This window comes from Branchiostoma belcheri, unplaced genomic scaffold, assembly GCF_001625305.1.
Source record: "Branchiostoma belcheri isolate BF01 breed outbred unplaced genomic scaffold, Haploidv18h27 scaffold4, whole genome shotgun sequence".
In the NCBI taxonomy this organism is placed as follows: domain Eukaryota; kingdom Metazoa; phylum Chordata; class Leptocardii; order Amphioxiformes; family Branchiostomatidae; genus Branchiostoma; species Branchiostoma belcheri.
In genome coordinates, this window is record NW_017804020.1 from 4290629 (window position 1) to 4300688 (window position 10060).

General features: G+C 40.5%; 1 protein-coding gene across 4 annotated transcripts in view; it reads left to right on the top strand.

Moving 5' to 3' along the window:
* The window catches only part of LOC109477152 (FYVE, RhoGEF and PH domain-containing protein 4-like), a 47340-nt gene that overhangs the window by 14935 nt on the left and 22345 nt on the right, over positions 1-10060 (top strand). The window contains exons 4-6 of one of the 4 annotated variants that reach the window (XM_019778209.1): positions 2752-2763; positions 5439-6120; positions 9553-9775. In XM_019778209.1, the coding sequence (XP_019633768.1) occupies positions 2752-2763; positions 5439-6120; positions 9553-9775 (917 nt within the window). Of the gene's footprint in view, positions 1-1343; positions 1561-2751; positions 2764-3393; positions 3641-5438; positions 6121-9552; positions 9776-10060 lie in introns of those variants that run through there. The other 3 variants (XM_019778212.1, XM_019778211.1, XM_019778210.1) reach the window with 3 other exon arrangements.

Below are 10060 nucleotides of genomic sequence, written 5' to 3' on the forward strand. Positions count from 1 at the left end.
GCTTCACTTACAGTACTGAAGTGACGTTTTCCAGGTTGCAATCCTCACCAAGTCCTCTAGGAGGTGCTGCTGATATTTGAAACAATGGCTCATCAATGCTGTAACTGTGACACATTTACACATTTTACATCTACAGTTAAAATTTTCAACAGGACCAGTAATATTTGCAACAAAAAAATGACAAAAAGCAAGACTGGCCTCAGGGTATGATATTATAGTATATCCGGCACATATTTGTCTTGTTCTGAATAACAATTAAGCTAACACCCTCAGGTACAGTACATATAAATCCAGGAAGTCTCTTACGTCAGAACATGGCTTGGTCAGAATTAACTGTCTTCCTGCTCACTTCTTCTTTCTAGCCAATACTTGCTGTATGGGTAAGCCCATAGTAGGAGAAGTGAATCTCACTTCTCAGTAAAATGCCTTATTTACCAGGACAGGGAAACTAAAGAAGTTGACATCAGATATTGTACAATTAAAACATCGAAAGTGTAGCAGATATGCAGAAATTAGTGGCTGTCTTCACCATGGAGGATGTGTTTTCACCTGTAATAGTTTGCTGGTCAGTTAACAGGTGTTGAAACAATCATGAAAATGACAACTCAGGGTTAAGTACTTTTTTTATAGAATACAGTATATGTATGACCCTGTAGTACCTGTTCATTTGCATCAGAATAAGTACTAACAGTCAATGGGGGATTCCAGTTTTTCAAAGGGCAAAGGTGACAGTGTGCTGCAGAATGTTTTGAGGTTAAGAAATGAGTTGACATTTTACATTCATATTATGGCTTTCTTCAGACAGTGGTCACCTATCAAAGAAGGTACAGCTAGGCAGTACAAGGTCTTGCACTGATTTTGTTATGATTCCGTATGTGATATTCTGATTTAATCTTGTATGTACAGTGTTTTTGTAATGTGCTGTAAAACATGTAACCCTAAATGGCAAACATGGCCTACGTGTACACAAGGTCACAATGATCTTCAGCATGAATTATGGTACAAAATTTGGGTCTAAGAATTGTGAAACTTTACAAATTGTCATACTATATATCATGGAATTTGGTCAGAATACTTGAAGTATAATTGGCAATGTAGCAGCATTACTTTCAACCCCAAAATTTGTACACAATTTTAGGACAATCATCTTTTGGCCAAACCATTTCCTTATCAAATGTCTGTACCACAAGATTTCTCTGAGAAACATTTCTAAAAAGATACACATTAAAGGTGTACACTTCAATGTTCTTGATTCCGGGATATAATTTGATAAGGGTTCAGGCTTTTATTTTTGTACAAAGCAGTTGTTTTTGCCTATACTGTAAGTGTTTATAACAATGTCATATTTTGATCTCTTAGACTCCGAGGAGGCGTGCAGTTCCCCCTGTACCAGCAGCAGTGAGGATGAGATATCAGACGACTGTGACAGTTACTCACCGACGGCCAAACAGAAAGTGAAGAATCGCCGCTCGCGGTCCGAGCCCTGGCTACTGGAAGCTGATCTGAAAGGCAGCCGGGGATTCTACAACATGGTGCGCAACATGGGGGAGAAACCAAAAGGTACAGTTGTAGCACTGCTGCAAAGCTGTAAGGAGAAGGTTTCCTTTTTCCCTGTAGCTTAAACTAAGTTAAAGCAACATTGTAATTTTTATTGTAAAGTTCTAGTTTGAAGTAGTGTGTCATCATTCTACTTCTAGAAGGCAACTGACATTTCATGGAAACGATTAACATCCGTGTCCATAATATCACCAGGGTCCATAATATCGTCACCTTGAGAAACAGTGTGCTTTAAGATATTTTTACTGCAACATACTTTTGGTATGCACTCCTTTACACATCACATACCTAGGGTATGTTGCAGTAAAAATATCTTTAAGCACACTATTTCTCAAGGTGGCAATATTATGGACCCTGGTGATATTATGGACACAGATGTTATATCCTTATGAGATTATGTAAAAAGAAAAATAACTTCCCTATACTAGTCACTTTCGTTAAACCTACTGTAAGTTCTGTCTGATCCATCCCAGCGGCCAATGGTACCCAAGCCCATTGAACAGTCTGTTGAAGAACTGTTGATGATCCAAAAGTGATGTCGGTCCTATAACATGACCTCTGTCCCAAGCTTCTCAAGTTGACTACAGCTGGTAAACAAGTTAAACATGAAGTTCTTTAGTCAAAGTCAGGGTCGGACCGACCCTTACAGTGTTGGCTATCTACAAGGAAAACTTTAAACAGCACACTGACTTGGAGTAGGTTCTTCATGTAATTTAGTGAATTCATTGCATGTGGAGATCAGATATTGTTTCCAGGCCTTCAATGTGTACTTGTGCTGCTGTGCAGCCTGCATTTTCCAACTTTCCATGGCTTTTGTGGTTTTAAACACCTACCAACCTACCTACCTAGTCCCAGGACTGATCCTTGGGGAACAAATTAGATTGCACTAAAAGAGAAATTACATCTGATTGATTTGATGTACAGAATGGAACCACGTCCAAGTTCTTATGCTAAAGACTATCATTTCCAAAGAATATATTTCAAAGTGCATTCCTGAAGTTAGTTTTACTAACCAACCAACTAACTGACTAACAAAAACATATACCAAGAGCATATGCACTTTGATGTGATTTGAAAAAAAAAACCTTGACAGCATTAAAGATGGTTGGAAAGTACAGGCCAGTTTTATGGTGTAGGCTAACAAACTAACACATTCCTCTCCCTGTTTGTTGTCCTGTTGCTGCCAAATTCCAGTCTTTCACAAGGGTAAGGCACCCCTACCTACTCACCACATTTCCACATGCTGCACATCAGGCCACACCAATGAAACTTGTTGGTTCTCATATTGAAAGAAATTATTTTGAACCAAAAGTGCAAGGTAAAAGTCTGTGATGAGTGAGGGGAAAGTCTGTACTTTTGTGCATGATATTCAGGGAGGGAAAAGTTAAAAACAGTTACTAGTACTAGTAGTAGTTTTCCAAACAGCTCTTTGCATATTTTAATGTTCACCACTTGCCAAGCTGTTCTTAAGAATGTCTGGAAACCAAGGAAATGAATTGGTGTGGCCTTCAGGCATACTTAGCAGCACCAAGTTACAGAAGCACTGTACAAGTCCTGGAGTTGGGGCTGCCAAGTACACCACTTGTAACTCCTAGTCTGTCAGTCCCCTGGGGCAGTACGGTTGTACGTCAGGGTTAGAGTTATGCAGGGACGGTTCTGTGTGTGTAGTTGTCTGTGCTGCAGTGTTGTACCAGCAGACTTGAGGCAGACACTGTGTTTGGTGTCAACAACCAGGATAGGTCTAGTGTTGTAGAAATGGCTGTGTGTGTTACACAGGCCTTCTCTTTAGAACTTGGTGCTTCACTGTAGCAAACGTAAGAAGCAGAAGGCATGCTGGCTTTTCCCTCTGGAAAGTCTCACTTAGGATCACAGCCACTTGAAGATTATGCATGCCTCCTTGGGTCGCTTCCTATCACTCGATCAGGCTGAAACACGTCACTTCGGGGAAAATCCGTTGTCTTGTTTCCGGAGGATTTCAGTGACGGTTCAGTACCTCTAGCCGCCATGAAGAGTGCAATGTCGTTCTTACCCCACGAGTTTTCTGTCTCCGAACTTAAGATCCATGGCTACCCGCTGACAGGAGGTAAGTCAAGTTCAAGGCTGTGTGTACAGTGTGTCCACAGCGTCTGTGTGTTTGAAGAAATGTGTTTTGTATTATGAGTTTGGAAGGTCGACAGCATGGAAGGGATTTCTTAAAGTGTGTTTGGCAGTCAAATTACCACTGGTCATAGGTAAGTAAAAATTGCTGCTGCATTTTATAGTCAGACTATGATTGTCTTCATGCACTAAATGATGACGGTGGATCTTGATTGCCTTCTGTCTTGTAAATCCTCTGTTTTTTCTAACTGGAACTGGTAGTTTTGGACCAAATTAAACATGTGCATGTCAGTCCTATGCATAAGGAAATACCAGTATTCCTGGCAAGGCTTTTCTTTCCTGTTGGGAGTTATAAAAGGTTGTGATGACTTTCAGCTGCACTAGAATAGTTGAAAAGAGTCCAATTTTCCTTGCAACTTTAGTGTTACCATTGAATGTACTTATGGGTCCCGGAGTGAATACGTGCTCAAGTCAAGGTCCAAGCATACAAACTATTTAAAGACAGTGTAGTTGAATGAACTTCAAACCTTCGAGGTATTCATGAATAACATACCCAGTAACCCAGTATTCAAATAGTTGTTTCCTTTTTCTGTCAAGTGTTTTTCTTGGCTTTTGTTCAATTTTTTTCAAGTCCAATTTCAGACACCATATGATTAACTGACACCATAAGTAACCGTGTTTTTTGTAGCTCACAGTATGTAGTATAATTATAACTACTCATACATGTAAAATGGCCCAACCTTTTGTCTTGAGAGAATGAATTAAGGCCACACCAATTTAATTTCTTGGTTAACGGATTTTTCTAGAAAAATAATGGAGCGGGCGGGCGAAAAAAATAAAGATAAAAACAGGCCTAGGCATCTTACTATAGCCCAAAATGGTACAATAGGAGCCATGAAGTCAACACACCAGGCTGGTTCAAAATTTCAACAATGAAATTTTAATGATACCATTGCATTGAAAGATGTAATAGCTGCAACAACTAGGATGAAAAGGACTGTTTTCAACTGTTCAGGGCAAAATATGAGCATTTTGCAGTTTATTCTGAATTTTTATTTTTATTTGCAAATCAGAAAATAAATGAAGCGGGCGAATCTGTTGACCAAGAAATTAAATTGGTGTGGCCTAAGGGCAAACTGCAAACTTTAAATGCTAAAGGTCAGGTACATTACTATCACAGCAAGAAAAGAAGGAAGGAAGCTACTGAAAAATGAATTTTAGATCATGAAACATCATTGTTTGAAATAGACCAGCCCACATGTACTATGTATACTTAATAGTGATTAGAGCCTGCCAAACCGGCTGGAGGAATTATAGATGCTCAGCTGGTATGTCGCTGATAAATATTTGTGAGGTAAGTACCCTGGGCACACATGGCTGGTGAGTTGTGTACACAGGCTGTGGTGTCACCCTTACTGCAACTACACAATGGGCTGGGAGGTAGTTTGGGTCCTAAGGTGGGTGGATTACTACTCACAAGGCTGTACCAATCTGTTTCTTTGGTTCTCAGACATTTCAAAGCAAAGACAAAACAAGAGAACATGAAAACATGGCTGAATGTAAAACTTGAATCTGACTAATCATTATCCAATACCAACACCAAATGAAGGTACAAACTTCACCAGGTGTTTTCATTGTTGACATTTCAGGTCAGTATTATTGTTTTGAAGTCCCAGAACTAACAAATTAGCTTGGAGCTGCCCAAACAATGGACATTGTGATGTAGTCAGACTGGTTTGGCGATCCTTGTTGTAAGTGTTGTTTGTGTTCCCTGTTGTTTACAGTTCCTCCCAAGCCACAGCTCCTGTCGTACCGTCGGCTGGACGACAGCGTGGTGCGACCTCAGCGACCCCACAGCAAATCTCTTCCTGGTTCCCATGATGCCTTGCTGCAGAGGTCCAACCACAGGGCTCCCCCTGCCGTGCCTCCCAAGCCGACCAGGAAGAAGACTCCGCCAAAAGTTCCTGAAAAGCCTCGCGCGCTCAGCCGCTCGTTCAACGGGAGCTCCAAGATCACAACAAGCGTCCAGAATGGTCGATCCGCCTCGGTGTCACCAAAGGTAAACCGTGGGCAGATTTCTACTGCGCAGAGTAACGGCGGGAGTGTTTGCCGAGACCTGTGGACAGACAAGACAAGCGTGACCGCGGAGCCCGTGCTTCTTCGCTCCGCTGCAAAGTCACAGCAGAAGTGTGGCGACAACATGGAACCTGGAACCTTCACGAAAGAAGGACTGTGGGAGAGGAAAGTGACCTCGGTGGTTGTAAACAAAGACGGCACCCTCTCCAATGGGAAGCTCCTGGGCCCACAGCCTTATGCAGGGCTGGATAGACTGGCAGTAGAACCTGCAGACACATGGCCAAAAATGACGACTTCCTCTAAAGGCCGTGTGAATGAACTGGCCAGGATGTTTGATGCCGGACAGACAAACACCCTCCCCAGATCGGAACACACCGGCACAGAGAACAGGTACGTCTATTGTCATTCAGGTGTTAAATAGGACAGTTAATAATTACTCTGTGTGCTCAGGGAGTTACAGAGTTGTGCAGCAATCGGGTTAACAGAGATCAGATTTGGGAAAAAAAGGCAAAGGCATTCAAAGCCGGTGAGTAATTTCAGGCTACAATGTTATTGTCAGTCATAGAATAATTACAGGAAGTTATCTTATTTTCTCCAAGAGTTTAGGAACCACATTGTCTGGACACACTGACATAGGATAGACATTTAAAAGTGACGGATGTCATTTTTGTTTCTCCTGAAACTATAGACAACCATTCATTTTCTTCCCTGTTTTGTCCTTTAGGAATATGTGTAAATTTAACTCACCTCTGTACTGGAACAGAGCTGCATTGTATTTACTGGTAGTCATCTCCGTAAATGGCACACTAAATGCCGGAAGTTCATGATATGCATTGCAGGTATGCACAATCCACAATACAGAACCTTTGGTTGTGGAAGGTGCCAAAAATGTGTGAAGTATTTTACCTTGGTCTTTGAAAGAGAGAAAAGAGGAAGGAAAGGGGAGAAGCCAGGTACATGTAAATAATTATGTACAGGTGAGGTGTTGTCAGGTGTCGTGATTCAAGACTAGGGATAATTGAAGGTCATATACATGTAGTAATGTGAATGGGATTTCCCCTGGTACTTACCTTAATATGATACATGACTTTTGGGGGATTTTCAAACCAAGAAAAGAGCATAGCAAGAATTAAGAAATAAAAAAAAATTGTGTGGCATAAGGGCTAAGGCCATATGTCCTGTATGTGAAAGTGTCACTGTATTCTATAGATCTGTGTTTTGGGGAGAAAGTTTGTGTTAAGTATCCCGTCAGTAGTCCCACATTTACTTGGAATACGTGACTGTTCTCATCTGCATAACAAAACGTCATTATATCCCGAACTTGGCCATGCAGAAAATCTGATATTTGGCATCACAGCAGACGTGACCTTCAGGGCTTAAATCAACTTTGCTCATTGCAAGTTGTAAAATTGTATTCATTATTAACAGCGAGCAGATTATTATTGGAATGAGCAGAGCACTTTGGACTAATCTCTCTGGCTGTTCACAGCTTAGAGGTACATATCCAATATTTTGTCAAAAACATCTTTGTTACATAGCGGATCATAATGACCCCCAGCGGGGGTCTTCACGCTTCATTAAAAATGGAAAAATCTCAGGATTTATTTCAAAGATCTCAATATTTTAGACGAAATCTTGAGATCTTATGACACAATCTCAAGATCTTTCAGAAAATCTTAAGATGAAAACGAAAGGTCTCAAGATCTTCCAAGATATTTTTAAACCATCTTGAGATTTTTCCATAGCATCTCGAGATGCTTTAAAAAATATCAAGATTTTTTTTAAGATCTCATGATTTATAAAGTAATCTTGACATTTTTAAAGCATCTCAAGATGCTATGAAAAAATCTCAAGATGCTTTGAAAACAACTTGGAAAGATCTTGAGACCTTTCATTTTCATCTTAAGATTTTCTGAAAGATCTTGAGATTGTCATGAAAAATCTCAAGATTGTCTCATAAGATCTCAAGATTTCGTCTAAAATATTGAGATCTTTGGAATAAATCCTGAGATTTTTCCATTTTTAACGAAGCGTGAAGACCCCCGCTGGGGGTCATTATGATCCGCTATGTAACAGAGATGTTTTTGACAAAATATTGGATATGTACCTCTAAGCTGTGAACAGCCAGAGAGATTAGTCCAAAGTGCTCTGCTCATTCCAATAATAATCTGCTCACTGTTTATTGCGGTCCTAAACTTTGTATTAAAATCTTTCAGCAAATTGTGAAATGCAGGTGGCCTAATCGAGCCCTAAGCTTAAATGTACTGTGCAGCAAGGTCAGATATGACCATTTATAAAAATTAATGGCCTGAAAGCATGTCCAGAAAGGTATGCTCTAAGATACTATGTCATGTACCAGTAGTATAAATAATAATGACAATCTTCAAACAAGTAATTATTTACTAGACATTTGAACCAGATCAATGTGTTCTGGCCGGGTTCACAATTCTGTAATGCCCGGTCAGAGGTAGACTCCAGGGCAGTATGGTATGATGTCCTACAGCATGTCACGTGGGAATGCCATCTGATAACACTAGCCTGAGTTATGAATGATAACTGCCATATTTCTGGTGTCTCTGCCTGGCTGTAACTGGGTCATGTAAGGAGTACTGTGCGTTCTGAAAACCCTGCCGCATGGCAACACAGACTAACAGGTAAGGGTGGAATCACTGTAGGAAAATCAGATACGTTTGAAATGGTAAACCATTATCGATGTTTACAAATTCAGGCTGATGTTTGAATTTGATAAGAGATGTGCTTGACGCATTCTGTGATTAATGTTTGATCTGAATCACTAGTGTCACAATAGAATCATACCATAGTGTGATGATCTTTTTCCATTTTAAATTTGTCTCATAATAACCTGGCCCAGGTATCTAAGACTTGCTGGTTACCAACAACCAACATTAAGACCCGATTTGTTTGGAATATTTAGACCAAATACTTCAAACAAGTTTGGCTGCCTTTGGACTTTTACCCGGACTTCAAACATGACTGCATTTCTGCTACATAGGAACGGCATTCTTTGGGGAATTTGTGCAGCATTTTGGCTGTTTTTCTCTGCCTATCTGGTTCCATGTTTGTAAGCAGACAGTGATGGGTATATTAAGTTGCCAGCCATGTTTGTACAGTATATGTAGACAGCTGTTCCGCTCCAGCCTTGCCTAACATAGCAGCCTGGCTGGCACCCAAGTCAGTTAAGGTCACTGCAATCCTGGGTATAAACACCAATAGAGAAGCACAATACAGATTTAGCAAGTCGTTTTAATAACTCAAAGGCCTGGCCATGTGCAATGAAAAATGAAAGGGCGTTGCTTATGTCTTTATTAAATTGGTTCCTAATGTCATACAATTTTGATTAATGAATGAAATACATTTTTTTAATCTTAAATGAATCAGTGTTATGACTGCTCCCTGTATTTCAGATCCCGTTCTGCTTTTTCAGGTAGTGTAACAGGAATCTCTTTGTAGATGCTTTTCTAACTAAGAAAACAGCTTTCATTTTGTGGTAAAATTAGTGATGAAATTGCCAGGTTAGGTTTTAGAAACAGCAAAATTTACCAAGTACAGAATGGTTCTCTTATACTAAGTCTTATAGGTGGTTAATCTATATTCTCAATCTACTAGAACTGTCAACAAGACATTTTCTATTATCCAGTCATTGTGTAGGTTATAAGAATTCAATGATTTTGGTGTGCTTTTAACAAATTCTACCGGGTTTGTCCACAGGGTTAATTGATAGGGGATAGAATAGAATAAAGACTGGATTTGATTGTAAACAGTTATTGATAGTGAATCTGTAATTCCCCCCCCCCCTCCCAGCGCAATCCGCACCTCCCCGATGACCAAAGAGCGTAAGCGCAGCAGCTCGGACAGCGGGTACCCGCGGCTGAGCGAGGCGGACAGCACGCGCAGCACCAGCGTGGCCAGCACGGCCAGCTTCCTCAGCAGCGGGGAGGACTCTGAGGAGGAGGACAGCGCAGACGGAGACTCTACTCCGGAGGAGGAGGAACTTCAGGAGGAGGAGACAAGTGAAGGGTCTCAGGTATGGAGCATCTTCATCTTCAATATTCTTCATTCTTCAATATTCACAAAACACTGGGCACTTTTGGTTTGGAAATTGAATACTATATTCACTTAATGTTCACGGTAGCAAAAGTTCACGGTATGAGAAAAATGGATAATATATTCACGGAACTATATATTCACGGTGGCAACAGGTGAAGGAAAAAGAAGTCCAGGAATTATTTGTTTACTATAATGGTAAGTTCACGGTACAGAAGTGACAGTGAAAACAGTGAACATAACAGTACAGTACATGTAACTGGAA